At 60.3% G+C, this 19,575-nt stretch overlaps 1 protein-coding gene across 5 annotated transcripts in view; it reads right to left on the bottom strand.

Annotated features, from left to right (window-relative positions):
- SCARB1 (scavenger receptor class B member 1) overlaps window positions 1-19,575 on the bottom strand; it is a 69,134-nt gene that overhangs the window by 38,415 nt on the left and 11,144 nt on the right. The window contains exon 1 of one of the 5 annotated variants that reach the window (XM_042911421.1): window positions 4,327-4,389. The exons of the other annotated variants lie outside the window; for them this stretch is intronic. Coding sequence (XP_042767355.1) covers window positions 4,327-4,374 — 48 coding nt within the window. The 5' untranslated portion in view covers window positions 4,375-4,389. Of the gene's footprint in view, window positions 1-4,326; window positions 4,390-19,575 lie in introns of those variants that run through there. 5 annotated transcript variants of the gene reach the window in all.

The following is a 19,575-nucleotide window of genomic DNA, read 5'->3' as shown; positions in this document are numbered from 1 at the left end:
TTACCCCGGAACAAGAACCCTGACCCTAACCTACGAGATCTCGAGCAACCGGGCTCCCCGCAGCTATCCCTTTATCAACTCCCTCCAGCCACACTGGCCTCGCTGCTCCTCGGCCGACCGGGCAAGCTTCTGCCACAGGGCCTTTGCACAGACTGCTTGCTCCTTCCCTTCCACGGCTTCCCTGGTGACCCCCTCGCTTCTTAGGTCTAAACTCACGCTCTCCGTGCAACCTTCCCTGAGGGCTCTACATCCCCTCAACAATATTTACTGAGCTCCCCCACCACATGTCAGGTTCTGTTCTAAGTCTGGGGACTATATAGCAGTGAATGAAAAGGAGAAGAAGGCCATCCTTTCTAACATAGTCACATTCTATCCATCACCCCGTTTTGCCTTCCTGGCGTTATCGACGTCAGAAGTTCCCCTGTATTTGGTGACAAGTCCCCCTGCTGCCTGGACTGCAGTCGTGAGGGATGGAGCCAGAGCAGCCACCTTGGATCGTGAGGCTGCCCTGAGGATGGAAGCCGCAAACAAAGGACGGCGGGGCGGAAAGATGGGAGACTAGATCCCCACGACTTCATGGAGGCACCCCACCAGTCCCGGGCAGCCTGGTCATCAGAGAAGGTATCCATTAGTCTCACGGTGAGGTCCGACAGCCTCCCCCAGAACGGCTAACACAAAAAAGACGGCGATAACAACGCTGATGAGGACCGGAGCACCAGAACGCTCACACCCCGCTGGGGGAAGTCTAACAGGCACGGCCGGCCGTCGCTGGGACACGGGTGGCATCATCTGCTAACGCGGAACAGACCCGTACCCCCCGATACAGCGACCCACTCTAGAGCTTTCCCCCAGAGAAACGAAAACCTACGTCCGTCCGCACACGAATGAGCATCGGCAAGCGCTCACAGCAGCGTCTCTCAGAAAAGCCCCAAACTGGAAACACAGACGTCCGCAAACGAGGCAAAGGATGACAAGAGGGGGCAGGTTCACACAGTGGGATGCCACCCGCCGGGGAAAAGGAGCGGACGCTGGGTGCCCGCGACGACACAGATGAACCACAAACACAGCGCCGACCGGCAGAAGCTCAACACGCAGGAGGAGTGCCCTGGGAGCCCGCGTCGGCGACGTTCTGGCGGACGTGCAACGCTGAGCTCCGGTGACAGAGGCGGGGGCACCGCGGGGAGGGGGGTGCGGACACAGAGGGTGCAGGAGAACCTCCCGCGGTGCTGGGCGAGCTCGGCAAGTGTGCAGACCGAGTAAAAATTCACCCACAGCGGCTCCGTCGGTGGAGCGTGCGACTCTTGATTTCTGCTCAGGTCACGATCTCACGGTCCGTGGGTTCGAGCCCCGCGTCGGGCTCTGTGCTGAGAGCGGAGAACCCGGAACCCGCTTCGGATTGTGTCTCCCTCTCTCTCTCTGCCCCTCCCTTGCTCACACTCTGTGTCTCCGCGTCTCTCAAAAACTAAACATGAAAAAACTTCGTTAATAAATAAAATAAGTAAAAAAAAGTTAAAATCGCCCCAAATGTCTTAACTGCCCTCTCCCACCCCCTCCCCACCCCCAAAACACCCCACAGCCTGGCCCCACAGCTGTCTTCCCGAAGCCAGCTGTCCACCCACGGGCCAGCTTCGGCCAGAGGCTGCCTTTCGGATCATCACGCGGGATTTCAAAACGTGTGAATGTGTCAACAGTGTTTTTTGAATGGCAAGGTAAGTTCTGGACTTCCGGCACCTTCTGACAACCTGGGAGATGGGCCAGCACGGCGCCTGTATCCCTACGAGGCGGCGGCCCGTCGGGACGGAACTCCTCAGACGGGTTTGCGCTCAGGCCCGCGGCTCCCAAATCAGTTCACGCCAGGCTGTCCCCGCCCCCCCCCCCGCCCCACCCCTGCCTCTGGTACCTGCAGGGCTCCCGTGGGGATCTGAATCTACCCACAATCCCCGTCCTATACACAGCAGCAGCGGATGACAAAACAGCCTTCGTTCGTTCATTCATTCGTTCGCTCGCTCCGACCCCGTCTGAGCGTCTCACGTGCTCAAAGCTGGTGCTTAGTTATGGGGGGGGAACGTTCATCAATCAGGAGCCGAGCACAAAGTGAGAGAGAAGGTCTGTCAATCAGAAAGGGCTCAGGCAGTCAGTCCGAGGAGCTCAGGGTCCTCGAACGTCGCTCCCTACGCGTCGGGCTCCGTGCTGCCAGCTCAGAGCCTGGCGCCTGCTTCCGATTGTGTCTCGCCCTCTCTCTGCCCCAGCTCATGCTCTCGCTCTCAAAAATAAACATTAAAACGTTAAAATGAAAAAAAACAAAAAACAGGGAAGAAAAGAAGCCAGCGGGCAGGATTGTCTGCTGGGTGATTTCATTCTGATAAAGTACAAAACCAATCGACGCTCTAAGAAATCAGGGTGGTGGTCACGCTTGGGGTGGGTGGCGACTAGAGGGGAAACACGGGGGGATTCTGGGTGCTGCTGTTGCTTGATCTGGGTGCTGGGCCATGTGCTAAATAAGAGCGTGTTACTGCTCACCCAAAGCCCACCTCTCTCCCCTCCCTCAACTAAGAGAACTCTGACTTGCTTCCCGTTTGGGGTACACGGCCCTGAATTTCAGGAAGGTGGGTCCAGCTCTGGTCCGGGCCCATGACCTTATGCTAGTCAATGAGAAAGAAAGGGGGCCTTCTGGGGAAAAAATCCCACTCCCAATAAAAGAACAGAACCCTGCCACTGCCCCATCCCTCCTTCTGGCCGAGTGACGTAGGTACCTGCGTGATGTATGGTGCTGTGGCAGCCATTGTGAGACCATGAGGTCAACGTTTAAGAAATCACACAGACACTGACCTAGTGCCCTGACATTACTGAACTGCCAAACACATCTAGAAACACCTACCATCTCTAGTCTCATACGAAGCACAATAACAAACATCTGTATTACACCGGCCACTCGGAAGCAGGTTCGATGTTGCTACAGGCCAGGGCATCCCATCTGAATCAACACTCTTTCATTTAAACCTGACAACTGGTCTGTGAGGTAGATACCATTACATGTTCTGACTTATGAATGAGGAAACTGGGGCACAGTAAGATTTTTTTTTTAAGCTACTTAGTTGCCCAAGGGCACAAACCCAGCAGCGGCAAGGGGTCTTGAACTCCAGTCCGCCTGAAAGCCTGTGGTCTGACCACTACACCCACTGCCCTCAGGGCAGGCTCCCCCCCTCCAGGTGTGGGGGAGTAAGGATCACAGCTGAGTGGGGACACTGCTGGGAGGCACACACCGTCCTGACCCCCGTCCCCGGGGTGGGGGGGGGGGGGAGATCGAGCCCAATCCCACTTCCCAGGACCTCATCCGGGCCCCCTAATTCCGCCGCCATGATGGAATCTGGCAGTCCCATCCACACTCTTTCTGGCAGGCACAGACCAGCCCAGGGCCCCGCTTTTCCACCGAGTCAGGGAGAGGACAACCATTCCTTCCATTGCTTAACTTCACTCCCATAACAAAGCAGGGTGTTTTCAAGTAAACTGCGGCCCAAGAGTCAAATCTATCCCGATGCCTCCTTCCACGCATCCCAGGAGCTAACGATGCTTTTACATTTCCTAATAATGTTTGGGTGTTTGGAGGAGGAAAGAAAGAAAGAAAAGAAAGAAAGAAAGGAAGGAAGGAAGGAAGGAAGGAAGGAAGGAAAGAAGGAAGAAAGAAAAAGAAAAAGAAAGAAAGAAAGAAAGAAAGAAAGAAAGAAAGAAAAAGAAAGAAAGAAAAGAAAAGAAAAGAAGCAGAAAGAACCCTGTTTCAGGACGCATGAAATTTACATAAAATCCCCATCTCAGGCCCGCAAATAAAGCTTCAGGCAGGGGCGGGCCATCCCTGGTGACGGCTTCTGAGCCCCAGTGGCAGGCCGGGGGTTGACACAGAACCTGTTTGGCCTGCCGAGCCCCGTCCTCCCCACCCCGGCCCCCTCCCCGGCCACAGGGATCCCTCCTCCCGCTTCCTTGGAGCTGGCAGTGTGCAGAGAGAATAAAGTGACCCGGGACGTGCTCTGGAGAAGGCAGCCAGGTGTGAACGCGTCCCAAGGACTATTACTAAATGAGCCTTCCTTCGGCCCGCCTTGGCCGCGATTCAAGCACACATGGTGAGACTTGCCAAGGCCTCATCAAATGGGGTAACAGTGGTTTGAGGAGCTCAGGGCTGCCTCCTTCAAAGGCTCCAGCTGTTGCAAGAGGCTCAGCATGTTGTAATCTGACCACGGCCGGTGGGCTGGGCGATCTGGCCACAGCTACAAACCCGCTCCCCCTCGGGTTAAACCCCACCACGAATTTTTGCGTGAACAGCATAAAATTTACCATTTCAGCCACGTTGAAGGGTGCGAGTCTCGGTGACGTGAAGCACATTCACGTCGTTGCGTAACCAGGCCCACCGTCGACCTCCAGGGCTTTCTCATCCTCCTGATCGGAGACTCCGTGGCCCTGAAACACTGACCCCCCGGTCCCCTCCCCCAGCCCCTGGGGCCCACCACCCCCCCCTGCCGTCTCTGCGGACAGGACTCCCCCGGGCGCCTCACACACGTGGGACCATCCCGTATCTGTCCTTGGGCGGCCGGCGCCTTTCATCACGCAGCACACACGTCCTCGAGTTGCGTCCCGGGCGTAGCGGGGTCGGCGCTGCCCTTGTTTTGAAGGCCGAATCATCTCCCACTGCACGTTGGTCCTTCCTCTGTCGACGGACGCTCGGAGCGTTCCCACCCCTTGGCTCTCGATGCCGTGGACACGGGTGGGCGAGGGTCTCTCCTCTCCAAGCCCCAGCTCTCAGTTCCTCGGGGGATAGGCCCACAGGCAGAGGTGCTGGGTCACAGGGCAATGCCGTCTTCAGTTCTCTCAGGGGCCTCCGCACCGTTTTCCACGGTGGCTGCACCATTTCACGTCCCCACCAACAGGGCACAGGGTTCCGATTTCCCCGCATCCTCGTCATCACTGGCTATTCTCTGCTTTTTTGGTGGCACGTCCCGATGGGCGGGAGGTGGGATCTCTGTGGTTTTGACGTGCATTCCCCTAGGGATCAGTGATGCCGAGCTTTTGGTCATTTGTACGCTTTTTCCGGAGAAATCTCTATTAAGTCCTTGGCCCATTTTATTTGATTTTTGTTCCACCAGGAACTTGAGGCCGGATTGAAGGCCGACGCTCTCCATCTGGTCTTGGTTGCCCCGACCCCCCCAACCCAGTCTTTCTGTTTTGGAAGACAGCCCCGCACTCACAGTCCCTCCCACAGAAAAGTCTGAGAGCTATCCTGGACTCCTCCCCTCACACGCCTAGAACAGCCCGTCGGCACAACCCAGTGGCTCTCCCTGCAGAAGAAATCTCCAATCTGTTTCTGTCTTCCAAAGGCATCGCAAGGAACTGAGAACCAAATCTAAACCCCTCACCATGTCCTACAAAGCCCCAGCCTGCCTCATCACCGCCCCCTTCCCCCTCCCCGCACCGTGCCCCAGCCCCACTGGCCTGTTTGCTGTCCCACCACTAAGGAAGCAACTTCCCATCTCTGGGCCTTTGCACGTGCCGTGCCCTCTGCCTGGGAAGCCACTCCAGCACCCGACTCCTTCCTCCTCGGAAAAGCCCGCCCGACCACCCGGGCAGTCTCCGACGTCAACTCCCCCACCTTGCTCCCTTCGGACGCCTTTCGTGAGCGTCTCTGTTTGCTTACTCACGGGCCCCCCCTCCCGCCACGACGTCAGACGTTGAGAGTGGGGCCCGGTCAGCTCCGTCCACAACCGCAGCCCCCACACCGCACAGCACCCCGCACACGGTGCACGCTGAAGGAACGAGCAACCTTCCTGGCCACCCGGGAGCCCGGCCCCCTCCCGTCGGTACCGCTCCCTCGGGCCGGGCTGCCCGGAGCCGATTCTCCACCCGCCTGTCCCACGTGCCCACGGGGACTGCAACCACCCGAATCCTTCGGGGTGTCTAAGCAAGCAGCCGGTGATGAATTGCAAAGCATCCCCCGCCCCCGGCTGGAGGAGGGGGCCCTCTGCTGCTCCTGACCACGTGGCAGAGACACCCGGAACTTTCCCAGCCTGCCCCGCGGCGGGTCAACCAGACCACAGGTGTGGGAGCTCCCCGAAAAGTCAGAGATGCTGCAGAAACGCAAAGCTGCTTGGTGTCACGTCCAAAACCATCGAGAGGGTTCAAGAGGCCCCTCCCGGCACTGACCCCCAGGGTTGAAGGACGCCTCGGGCCTCAGCTGGACTCTGTCCCAGACCCCGGCCTTCCTTCCTTTCCGACCGGGACACAAGTGGCCGTGACGGCCGACAGCCCCACCACACTTATCTCCGCTCCCCGGCCACAAGGGAGCGTGGAGGTCAGCAATGTCAGTCCTTGCGTCTTGCGGGAGAGGCTGCTGAGGGCCAGGCTGCCCCCCAAGGACAGCCTCCCGGCCCCCCGCCCCCGCCCCTCCGCTCCCACCCCCCGGGGCCGTGTGGACACGCCCTGCATCGCCCGCCTCTCCCATCACCATCCCCGGGCTCCCGCCAGGGGCACTTTGCTCCCTGCCTCTCCGACCTCACGACAGCGCACATCCCCATCCCACCTCACAGCTGGGGAAACTGAGGCTCGAGGAGGATCTGAGGTCACTGCCCACATACGGCCAGGAATCGGGGCCACCTTCTGAATCCCCCCATACTTGCCCAGGGAGACAGAAAGGTGCTGTCCCAGATGAGGCAACTGAGGCAGGGGGCTCACGCCTAAGACCTCAGGCGGCATCAGAACCCCCAGCGGCTGCCGATGGCCCGGATGTCCTCTGGGCACCCTTGCATCACCCGGGACCCCGGTGGCCTCTGAATTTATTCCAGAAAGAGCCTGGGAATTGATCACAACGATGCCAGCCTGATGCAGCCACTGCTCAGGTGCACACGCACGGGGCAGGGCAAACCCGCGCCCTATTTACCAACCTGTTTATCCCTCGAAGCAACACCTGCGTGGCCAGGCCTACTGCTAGCCCCATTTTACGGATGAGGAAACCGAGGCCCAGAGAAGCCAAGTCACTCGCCCACGGCCACACGGCCGGAAAGCATCGTCCTGGCGAGGTGAGGCTGCTTCTAGAACAGACGTCAACTAACTACCACGAGTGTCCAGAAACCTAGATTTCCGTATAAACCTGCCCGTCTTTAAATGCTGACGACCAATTTATTTAAATAATTGTTTTTTAACTGCCGTGTGGGCCCCATAAAACACCTCTCCAGCCGGGTCCGGGTCCGTGAGCGGCTGGGCTACGACCTGGGACAAAAGTAGACGGCCCATTCCCACCACCAGCTGTGTGACCTCAGGCAGGTCCGGCAACCTCTCTGAGCCCCTGTGCCTCCACCTGGAAAACACGCATCACCGCACCCCTGAGGGGTCGTGAGGATGTGACAAGCTGTTGTGCGGCTTTGGAGCCAGGCTCACAGGGGACACCCCATCGACGCCGCTGCCGTTAACGTCGGGCTCCCTGCAGCCACTTGAACGGGGGCCCCTCCGAAGACCTGTCCACCTGGAACCTTAACGTGACCCTATTTGGAAGAAAAGGTCTTTGCAGAGGCAATCACGGATCTTAAAATGAGATTACCCTGGGTCACGCGGGTGGGTCCTAAATCCAATGGCGAGCGTCCTTGTCACAGAAGAGAAGTTACAAAAAAGGGCCGTGTGGAAAGGTAGCCAAAGAGTGGAGTGATATGGCCACCAGCCAAGGGCCACCCAGAGCCACCAGAAGAAAGAGGCAGGCTCCTCCCCGAGAGCCTCGGGATGGAAGGCAGTCCAGCCAACACGTTGGTTTCAGGCTTCCGGCCTCCAGAGCTGTGAGAGAATGTATTTCTGTTGCTTTATTTTTTTTAATGTTTATTTACTTTTGAGAGAGAGACAGAGACAGAGCACGAGCAGGGGAGGGGCAGAGAGAGAGGAGGGAGGATGTACCGGTCCCTGGGGACACAAACATTGTTTTTCAGGAAGCAACTACTGGCCCGAGTCAGCAAGGACCCGCGGCAGCGAGGACCCACCGTCGGCCCTGGGAGCGGCGGCTTGCACGTTGTGCCTTCGTTTTGAGGTTGTGCCGGTGTTTTGTACGCTTTCGCTTCGTTTTTAATCGTCCCCTTGTTTTTAAATTCGCTTCTTTCTCTATCTTCTTTCCGATGCCAGGAGGGCCTTTCTGGGCAAGCGTGGGCCCTGCAGGGCACGGCCAGTCCAGCTGTCGCGAGGAACATGACCGTCGGGGGCCACGCGAGCTGACAAAATCACCCCCACCGCACGGGTGGAAAGTGGCTTTCAGGGGAAAATCGAGTTCCCAGAGAACCCGAGACCCAGGGGCTGGCTGTGAACTGGGCATCTGCAGGTCTGGGGCATCGGGCACACACACACTGCGGTGGGGTAAATAGTGTTCCCCCCGCCCCCCGCATTCACGTCCGTCCGGAACCCCAGAACGTGACCTTCTTTGGAAACAGCGTCTTTGCAGGTGGAATCAGGTTGAGGGTCTGGAGATGAGGTCGTCCTGGATTGGGGGGGGGGCCCTAAATCCAATGACAGGTGCCCTTGAAAGAAGAGGAAAGGACACAGACACACGGAGGGTATGGCCGTGTAGGAACAAAGGCGCTAGAAAATAAATACACCCATACACAGGTGCACAGCATTGTCAGCAGGCAAGGAACGCCCAAGCTGGTTTGGGGAGGCGGCGGGGGGGGGGATGGGGGGGTAAGGGGGGGTCACCCACATTCTCTCCCCGTCCTGGATACACGCCCACCTCGCACTCAGGGCTCCCACCGGAGAAGAACCTCACGTTCTCTGCCACTCCAGGGTTAGCTGCCCTTACTCATCAGGGGCCCGAGACTCTTTTGTTGTTGTTGTTGATTTATTTTGACAGGGACAGAGAGCGCGCAAGCAGGGGAGGGGCAGAGAGAGAGGGAGAATCACCAGCAGGCTCCTTGCTGTCAGCGCAGAGCCCGACGCGGGGCTCGAACTCACGAAAACGCGAGGTCACGACCCGAGCCGAAACCCAGAGTCAGGCGCTTAACCCAGCGAGCCACCCGGGCGCCCCCAGGAGCCCCAGACTTGTGATTAAACCGAGCCCGAGCCCCAGTTTGCTGCGTGACCCCCCTCCCCAACAGGCCCCTCAAACTCTGAGCCTCGGACTCTGCACGCCCACTGACGCACAAAAGCAAGGCAAGTCAACCTTACAAGTCACAGATGCGAATCAAAGCAGCAGCCATTGCAACCACAGCCACCGGGGAAGGCCTGAAGGGATGGGGCGCTGGCGTGGCCGCGGGAGGGACCGCGAGGCACAGCTAAGGAAGCTGGCTCCCGTCGCCCCACGACCCCGCACGTCCCGGCAGAGGCCCCGAGAACCGGAGGCAGAGCCAGGATTTGAACCCACACCTCCTGCCTGGCTCCAGAAGCGTGCTCCTGACCCCTGCCGTGCGTGCGGACGCCCAGCGCGACGCGTGACTGTGTAGGGGCTGGGGGGAGAGAATGGGGAGTGACGGCCCAGGGGGAGCAGGCTTCACTTTGGAGGGACGGAAATGTTCTAGAAGCCGACAGAGGTCACGGCCGCACAACTCCGTGAAGGTACTAAATGCCACCGAATGGATCACTTTAAAGCGACTAATCAGGGGCGTCTGGGTGGCTCAGTCGCTTGAACGTCTGACTCTTGATTGCTGCTCACGATCCCAGGGTCATGGGATCCCAGGGTCATGATCCCAGGGTCGTGGGATTCAGCCCCGGGTCCGGCCCTGCACTAAGCACGTAGCCTGCTTGGAATGCTCTCTCTCTCCCTCTGCACCTCTCTTCCTGTGCACATGCTCGCTCTCTCCCTCTCTCTGTCTCTCAAATTAAAAAAAAAGTTTTTAATAAATGAAGTGACTAATTATATGTTATGTGAATTTCGCCTCCATAAATTATTAAGTAAAAAATTAACGAGGGGGCGAGAGCTGGTGCAATCGCTCCGGAAACGAGCGCGGCACGTCCGGGCAAAACTGAGGCTGCACGCACCTGGACCCTCAGCGACCTCGGTGTGTACAGCCTGGGGGCGGGGGCCGCGAGCGTGCACGACCCAGCACCGCAGGGACTCACGGCCGTCATGAGTAGACCGACACCCCGGGATGGCCCCGTGGAATATTACACGGCCGCGAAAAAGGAGGTGTGGCTTCTTGCAACCACAAGGGCATATCCCGGGGCGCCCGGGGGGCTCAGCCCGTTGAGCGTCCGACTTCGGCCCAGGTCACGCTCTCACGGCTCGTGAGTTCGAGCCCCGCGTCGGGCTCTGCGCTGACGGCTCGGAGCCTGGAGCCTGCTTCGGAGTCTGTGTCTCCCTCTCTCTCACTGCTCCTCCCCCACTCATGCTCTGTCTCTCTGTCTCGAGAATAAATAAAAAATTTTTTAAAAAAAGAAAAAAAAAAAAAAAGGCCAGATCTCACAAACATAATGAGAAGAAAAACAAACCAAAAAAAAAAAAAAAAAAATACCTATGTGTGTCTCAGTCCGCCTGGGCGAGGCTGCTGTCACAAAACGCCACAGCCAGGGTGGCTTATGAACAACAGACACTCGCTTCTCAGAGCTGGGAGCCTGGAAGTCTGAGGGCGTCACTGTGGTCGGGGAAGAGCCCCCCTCTGAAGCGGCAGGGAACTCCCTGGGGTCTCCCATCCGTGGCGCCTCATGGCTCTGCCCTCGTGATCAAATCACCTCCAGCACCGTCACCCTGGGCATCAGGTTTTCAATGCAGGAATTTGGCAGGGGAGGGGGGCGGGGGGAGGGGGGCCACAAACATGCCGACCACAGCATTGCCACCCTGGCCCCCCCCTTCTACGCCCTTCTCACGTGGCATCCGCCCACCAGTCTGAGCCCAAAGCCCCATCTAAGTATCTGAATCAGGGGGGCGCCTGGGTGGTTCAGTCGGTTGAGCGTCCGACTCTTGATTTCGACCCAGGTCACGATCTCACGGTTGTGGGATCGAGCCCCACGTCCGGCTCTGTGCTTGCTGGGTGTGGAGCCTGCTTGGGGTTCTCCCTCTTCCTCTCTCTCTCTCTCTCTCTCTCTCTCTCCTTCCCCTGCTCTCTCTCTCTCTCTCTCTCAAAAAAATAATTAAAAATTTAAAAACTATTACGTATCGAAATCAGGCATGAGTGAGACTCCAGCTGTGCGCCTGTGAAATCACAACCGTCTAGGGCTTGTGACATCCCATGTGACACTCCCGTTCCGAAAGGGGGAAAAGGGGGAACAGGTCGAAGGGGAACCCAAAACCCAACGCGGCAAAGAACCCTGAGCCCCGAGCCTCAAGAAGAGGCCCCCTCGGCCGCCGTCCTGCCTCCCCGACCCACCGTGGCTGGGGTCGGGGTCCCCCCACGCTCGCCGGGCACGGCCCACTCGGCGGTTCTCCCGGGTCGGGACGCACGCCCCTGGCTCCACCCGCCTGGGGTCCGGGGCTGCCCCGTCCCCACGGCTCTGCCGGGCGTCACCCCAACAGGGCGTGGGCGGCCGCCTCGCCTGGCGGCCGCCCTCTGCCCAAGGTGCGCGCCCACAGCTCCTGGGGCAGAAGCCAGCCGGGCCTGCTGAAACCCAGGTGGCGCCCCGCCCCGAGGAGGGAGCCCCGAGGACCTCCGGTCCTCCCTGGGGTCCTTCCCTTGTCCGAAGGATCGACACGCGTGCCCCCGCAGGGCCCTAAAACCTAAGGGTGCCGGCCGCCTTCCCCCACTGCCCCGTCCTTCCCTTTCGGGTCGGGCTGGCTGCCTTCCCACGGGGCGAACAAACTGGGGTTCACACCCACACGTATCTCCTTATCAAACGGTCACTGGCCACACCCGTGGCCTTCTCCTCCTCGGCTCTCTCGTTTCCAGTACGGGGAGGCTGAGATGTTTCCAAATGTTTACCTTCTACTTCCCTTTGAGGAACGGTCCCTGTGTCATTTCTCTGCGCTCGCTCCCCTGCAAGGGCTCACACAAGCCACGCCTTGCACGCTGCGCTTACAGAGCCCCCCCCCCGCCCCGGCCCCCCCAGGTACCCGGTTTCCTCGCCCGCCAGCTCCACCTTCCACACGACACGAGGACGCAAACACAACGCAGCTGCTTTAGACCAAGGATCGCCCTTCCTCCAGCTTCGAACCAGGTCCCCGTTTCGGCCCGCAACCACACTCCGCTGGCGACCATGGGGGGGGGGGAGCTGGGCAAAAAGATGGGGGCTCCCTCCCCTCTTCTCCTTCTGAGCCCTCACCAGCACCGACCGCAACCGTCCGTTCGTGGCAGTGGGGGCTCCCTCCGGCGTGCACCCCAAACTCTCCCGGACTCTGCTCGCCACCCAGTTCCAAAGCCGCTTCCCCGGTCGTAGGCGTGTTTATACAGCAGCAACCCACTCCGGGTACCGTTTCTGCCTTAGTCCATCCGGGCTGCGAGGACTCAACGCCCCAGCCGACGAACGACGGACACGCGTCTCTCACCGTCTGGAGGCTGCAAGTCTGAGATCCGGGTGCCGGCGTGGGCAGGCGAGAGCCCTCCCCTGGGTCGTGGGCTTTCTGCTGTGTCCTCGCGTGGCCGAAGTGGCGAGTGAGCTCTCTGGGGACTCTTTGACAAGGGCACTAACACTTTCCTAAGGGCCCCACCCTCACCTCCGGTCACCTCCCAGAGGCCCCCGCTCCCACCAGCATTCTGGGCGCGGGGTTTGCGACCCAGGAGTTTGGGGAAAACAGACATTCAGACCTCGGCAGTATGACTGATTTCAAGTAGAGTTCGGAATCAGAGGAAACCGAGCGTCGTGCTCAGGGGAGCAGAATAAAAAGCACGGCAGGCCGGGAACGAGCCCAGTTTCGTCCGCCGGGGGCTTCTGGAAGGCGTCCGAGGTCCCGCTTCTCCGTCTGGGGGTGATCACACAGGTGTTCGTCTTCGGTGTCTACTTAACCGCGTGTGTCTCCGGCAGTTTCCTTGAAGTGCACGATATTTCACAGCAGAAAGAAATCAAAGTCTCCGGGGCTGACACGAGGAAGCAGGAGGCTCTGATGGGTGGAATCCACGAAGGCTGGGAACGCGCAGTCGAAGGAAGTCCCGGGGACCGGAGAGGCTCTCGAAGCTGCCAAGGGATTCCGGCTGCAGTCGGCTCTCTGCCGAGTAACGCCCATGACCTCCACCGCCGGCCAACAGGCCAGATGGGGCCGGGCTGACGGGGCACGAGATTCCTGCAGGACTCAGAGGGCTGGGGGAGGGGGGGCTCCAGAACAGAGGGGAGCCCCCATCCGCCACCCCAGCGTCCAGCTCTCCAGCCCAGAACAGGAGGAGGCGACCATCCGGCCGTCCCGCAGGCAGTCACCTGTCCGCAGTACTGGGGTTAATCCGGAGGCGGGGAGGGGAGGCGGGGGGTCGAGACACCCTACTCCCATCTGATTCACACAAGGCCGCTTTTGTGTTGCTACACGACAAAATCTGTCGGAAGAGAATGCGCGCTCATGAGGAAACGATCAGACAAATCCAAACCGAGGGGCAAGCTGTCAAAAATGCTGGCCTGGTCCCCTCGCGGACAAACTGTAAGCCTCCAGGGGAGCTGGGGACAGGGCTCAGGCCCGTCCCCCGCACGGTCCTGGCAGTTTCTCCAAGCAAGACCTCGGTCGGGAACAGGGCGCACGGACCGCGGTGTGGTTGTTTCACGAGGCCGAACGGCCCCTTTGTGGGGCCCGCTGGGACGTCCACGCTCCGGAACCTTCCCAGTCCGCCAGACAGACCGGCGAGAGCGACCCAGGTGAGCCGGGGAGGTTTGGAAAAGAGAGCGACGACGGGGTGAGAACAGCAAGACGCAGGAAAACGGCACGGCCCCACTCAGGGGAAATGAAGGCAGCCTGATCCTCTAGGCACGTGTCTATGAGGTTTAGAGGGAGGCAAGAGCAAACACTTATGTAACACTTGCTAAGCTGTTATCCTAAGTGCTCCTCCAGTGTTGAAGAGCCCCAGAGACAAGATACTTTAGCCTCCGCTTCACAGAGGAGGAAGTAGGGCACAGAGCGGTCGAGTCGCTTGCCCAAAGGCACACAGCTGGGGGAAAGGCAGGATCTGAACCCGGACCGTCTGGCTCCAGACTCCACGCTCTTGGGTCCACCTAAGCTCCTGGACGCCAAAACCCTGGCCAAGGGCTGGGCATTTGAGAACTGACCTTGACTGACCTTGGCGGCCCGGGTACCACCTCCCAGCTCCCACACCGCACTCGGCCTCTCACCCAGATGGAAGGTGACCGTGTGGGCACGCAGGGCACTCCGTCAGAGATGCTCCCGGGGGCCCCCCCCGGGCCTGGCCGCCCAGGCAGGCCCCTCCCACGCACACCCCCACACTGTCCTGGCTCAAGAAGGCTGTGCCCCTGGATGCTGCTGCTGACAGATGTGCTCGGCCACACTGCGGAATGTACCTGCCGGCTACACGGCTTTCACCCCAACCACCCCTCTGACGGACGCGGGCAGACGGTGATACAGGCCACAGGGTCCCGGGCTCATCCCTCGCTCGCCACGCTCCATCTGCCGCACGCCCGGGGAGTCGCCCACCCGTGGGGCAGGCCGTCTGAACTTCGGCACATTCCAGCTCTGACGTCTCTCCCAGTTTATAAGGCCTTGCTCCTGCAACCGTCCGGCCTCCCCCGGCCCAGCTGGCCTCCACCCAGCATCCCCCTCCTCTGCTCACCGGGGGCCATCGGCCCCGCCGGCAGCCCTCACTGCCACTTTGCTCCGTGGCTTTACGTAAATCCGTGCTCCCTCTGGATTTGCTTTTCCCCGAAGGAGAAATAAAAAAAAGTGCAATTGAGTAAAACCCAAGTTCCAGATCTAACGATCCGGGAGATTATGAAACCTTCCCCGATACAAACAATTAGCTGATAAGCTACCGCCTCCTCAAGAGGTCTTAGGTGGAGCCAAACAAAATAATCTCTAACACTGTAACGGCCAATGTCACTGAGGCAACGAGATGAAGCGGGGGCAGGGGGGGCTATTCTGGGGCAAAGGGCCCTTCAGCCATTTCTTGCTGCCTGTCTCCTCTTCCTCCTTCTGCTAGCGCGTCCCCATCTTCCATGCCCCCTACTGCCTACCCAGCCTCCTTTTCATTTAGGGCACCACCTGCCCACCCCACTCCCTGCGGTTTGGGGAAAAAGGAAACTCCTTCCCCGGCTCCAGGCCACCGGGCAAATTCTCTAGTTACCCTTAAAGGTCCCTCCACAAGGTTCCCTTGGGGGACCTCTGCAAAGCAGCCGCTCTCCCCCACTCCAGCCCCCCCCCCCCATAGTGCAGGAGACCAATCCCGAGCCCCAGACAAAGCTGCTGGTGACTGATAGGGATTCACACGGCAAAGACATCCACCTTGAACTCTGGGACTGCGTGCAGCCTACCAGGTGCTGCGTTGTGGGACCCGCAGGAAGAAGGGTAGGGCCAGCAAAGCTTCCCTCCCTGCCCTCTCCCTGCGCCCTCAGGTGGCTCACCGGGTGCAGGCACGTGACTTTGCGCGACAGTGACAGTGCCCGTCAGCCGCGCCTCCGGTCCCTTCAGAGTAAAATGAGCAGCAGAACGGGCCTGCTGCTTCCCCTCCCGCCTCACACAGTTTCTGCGGGTGAGGACCCGAGACGACACACAAATGGTTCCACTTTAACGCTCAACTTCTGCTTAAATGCAGCAGGAAGGGAGCCCCCTCCCCCCAAGCGAGCCGCCCGCTGGGGCCACGATGCCGGGACAGGTGCCGCGTGGTTACCCGCCGCTCACAGACGGCCCTGAGGACCTCTTCGTAAATCTGTGTCCCTCCTGGCCACTCCGTCGTCGTGTTGGGACGGAGAAGGGGTCGATCAGAAGACATCGGCCAAGGGAAACACCCAGTCACTGGAATGGGAGAGAAGTCCCAGGGCCCCCGCCTGAATCCACGAACGCACCTCAGAGACCAGGCTCCCGGTGGCTCCTCTGTGCCAGGCACTGCGCTAATACGGGCTCTTCCACAGCACTGTCTGTGGCACGGCCCTCAGAGGCGGGCCTGGGGAAAGTGAGGGACCGCAAGGTTAAGTCACTCGCCACGGTCGCGCAGAAAGGAGTGGAGGAGAAGGTACGGGAATCTAAGGAGTCAGGCTCCAAAGCCCAGGCTTTTGAGGATCCCCAGTAGGATCCCTTCCCTGACTCGGCCCGAAGTCCCATGCCAGCCAGGTCCCCGCCCTGGACCAGGGTCCCCAACCGTGGGATACGGTCAAGGACAAGACAGACGAGGTCCCTGCCTCACGGAACCTCAAGCAAACGAACACCGTAACTTGGGAGAATGGCAGAGGCCCGGAAGGGAATGACACGGGTGGCTCTAACGCAGACGGGGGACACGGTGGGAGTGGGGCTCACGGGGAGGGCTGGTGGTCAGGGGGTATCTTCTTCGAGAGGTCACATTCGAGCTGAAACACAAAAGCACATGCAAAGGCCCAGGGGCAGGAAAGAACACAGTGCCCTGCAGGAAAAGCAAAGCCTGTGGGGCTAGAGCAAGGGCAAGAAATCTGAGAGCCGGAGCAGGCAGGGGCCCTGAAGAAGCGCCACCGTGGGGACAGACAGGCTTCCTACCACCCCCGAGAAGTTTTGTTTTTAATCAGGGCAGTGAAATGATCCAACTTGCATTTTCCGAAGAGCACTCTGGCCGCAGCAGAAAGAGCTGCCCGCAGGGTGGACAGACAGGCAGGGGCGGGCGGCACGGTGAGGAGGCAGGGGCAGCTCGGGCTACAGCAGGGGCCGTGCGGGGGGGAAGGGCAGCCGACCCCACGTCCCCGCCCGGGAGCACCACCCGCCACTGGTCGCAAACCTCCCTGTGAACCACCCTTGTCTTCTAAACCCCCATTCAGTAAATACTTGAGAACCTGTGATTACGTGCTAGGCATCATTCCAGGTGCTGGGGACACAGCAAAAAACAAAACCAAGGTCCCTGCCCTCACGGACCCCACGGTTTCCTGGGGAGACACAGATAATAAACACCACACAGGACGCGCACAGGTGAGAGATGCAGCATCTCACGGGGTGACAGGGCTCCAGAAGTGACCGCAGGGGAAGGAGGGACGGGAGCACAGGGGATGGGGAGGGGGCTGGCAAATTCAAACAAGGGAGGTGGGGGGGGGGGATGAGCCAGTCCCCCTGCGGGGGGGGCGGTTTGGAACAGAGAATGGTGGTCCGGCTGCAGATTTCAGAGGCTCCGTGTGGCCGCTGCATGGACCAAACCCGGCCGGGGAGCAAAGCCAGAGACAGGGAGACGCGATGCAGCCTTGGACCGGGGCGGTGGCCACAGGCACGGCGAGAAGCGGTGGGATCCCGGACGTACTGTGAAGATGAAAACTATAACCGTCCCGCTGGTTCAATGTAGGAAGTAAGAGAGAGAAGGGGGAAGCCAGGCTGGGGCTCAGGCTCTCGGCCTGGACGGCCGTGGGAGAGAAAAACCACCGACAGAGACGGGGGTACGGCCGGAGGCCTGAGGCGGGGGGGGGGGTGGGGGCAGCGGTGAGGGGTCGGACACCCCCCCCCGGGGTAGTGCAAGCAGCCTCTGGCCACCCGAACTGAGATCCGCGGTTGGCCCCTGGCTGCCGGAGGCTGGAATTCGGGAGAAAGGTCTGGGCGTGGGATATCAGCGGCCAGGACAAAGACGCCCCTCACTGCTTGAGACTGGCCGAGGCCCCAACACATAAGACAAAGGAGCAGCTGGCCAGGAGGTAAGGGAACAGATATTTCAAGTGTCTTAAGAGTCCTTCTGGGAGCTTCCAGAAAAGGTGGAAGGAACTTCGCCCAAAATGCCAGGAAGCAAACAAGGGTCGGGCCACTCCTGTTCCTTCCCCCTCCCCAGCAGGGACAGGAAGACATGGGGCGGGGGAGGGGGAGGGGAAGGGGCAAGAGACTGACAGCCAGGCCTCGGACCACCAGGGTCCCGGACCTCTGGGTTCAGGGAGGTTCCGGGCAGACCGAGCAGCTTCACGTCAGGACCAGAAGCATCCGGGACGCCCCGTGATCGCCAGCTGCTGAGCCCTGTAAAGCTTCAAAGCCAAGAACGGACTGTTTTGTTCCTCTTTGCGTTTCTGCCCCTGCCAGCCATTCCCAGGGCCAGTGGAGGCCAAGGTCACGTTTGACAAGGGAAAACGAGGTACGGGAAAGAACTCCTTTTGTTTCTCGGGTGTTTTTTTGTTTTTTTTTTTTATTTTGGCCCTAACCGTACAACTGAGTTCTCTGCACCATAAACATGTTTACGGGGCCAAAGCCACTAGATCTTTGTGGCAAAGGACAGGGGCACCAACTCCTCCACGACTGGGAACCCGAAGCCTGTGCGCAGCAGCCTCGTGCCGGAAACCAGCCCTGGGGGTGGCCGAAGAGCCAGGGGCCTCTCTGCCGCTGACCCAGGACACCGGGTCGACCCACAGACTTTGATGGAGCAGACGCGCTCGTGCGGGGTCTCCGGGGCGACCAGCACGTGCCCCAGGGAGACGTGACGGAGCACGCCTTCGACGCCCACTCGGGACTGGCCTCTGCCTCGTTTGCTGTGCCCGACGAAGGCCGGCACAAGGCGGTTTCAGGTAACTGCACGTAACCACGTTCTGGCTAATCACACTGACTCACTGGGTGCAGGTGTTGGCAGGTGTCAGTCATTCCAGGAAGGGACGGGGAACATTTCACGGAACGGGAAGAGCGAGGCCCGCGGAACATGCCCCTGGTGCCAGGCCGAGGGGAGGCCGGACTGCGGCGGCACGCGCGGCCACACGCGGACGCGTGCACCCAGCACGCGCGGACACGCGTTAACATGCGTGCGCGAGGGTGTCCGCACGCGTCGCGATACGCACGACGCGACCGCGACGACGTGCGCACGTGCGGATGCGTGAGGGCCGCGCGTGCCACTCCTCCCCATGCGCGCACACGTCAACACACGCGCGCACCTCTACGCCAACACGGGACACCGCGATCCCTGTTGACCCACGTGCTCCGGGAAGGGCTGCACATGCCAACGCGTGTTCGCACATCACCAGTCACGCGTGTGCCATCAGCGCACGCACATGCCAGCATTTGCGCGTGCACACACACACACACACACACACACACACCCTCGTGAAGCCAGAGCCGAAAACAAAAATAAACCAGACTCCGGGAGACTCAAAATTGCCCCCGGTCTCCAGCTGTCACCATGGAGTAAGAAGGTCTCTCGTGCGCAGGGGGAGAAACCGAGTTCCGCTGCGGGAAAGAGGAAGCAAAACAGGACAGACCCAGCGCGCACCTGCGATCCCAGCCACCCCGGGGCGGGGGGGGGGGGGGGGGGGGGGGGGGGCGCCCGCCATCGGCCACCACAGATCAATTCCACCGCTTTGCCGCACGCGGCCAGGTGCACGGGGGGGGGCCTGCAGAAAACAGCCCAGGAGCGATCAGCCTGTGACACCACGATGCCCTCCAAGATTGACCGGCGGCCTCCCGGAGCTCCGGAGGGGGCCGCTGGCCGGCGGGCGGGGCTGGCCCAGCAGACCCCGGGGCAGAGGCACGAGCCCACCCTGAGGGTTGCTGCGACGACGGCCCGAGACGGGCCGCCCTCCCCAGCTGGCCTGGGCATCTGTGATTCTAGAACACAGCCCGCTCCATCAGACCGGCCCGCCAGCGAG

This window comes from Panthera leo, chromosome D3 (assembly GCF_018350215.1).
Source record: "Panthera leo isolate Ple1 chromosome D3, P.leo_Ple1_pat1.1, whole genome shotgun sequence".
Taxonomy (NCBI): Eukaryota; Metazoa; Chordata; class Mammalia; order Carnivora; family Felidae; genus Panthera; species Panthera leo.
The sequence above is the reverse complement of the archived record's forward strand: the minus strand, read 5'-3'. Positions and strand labels throughout refer to the sequence as shown.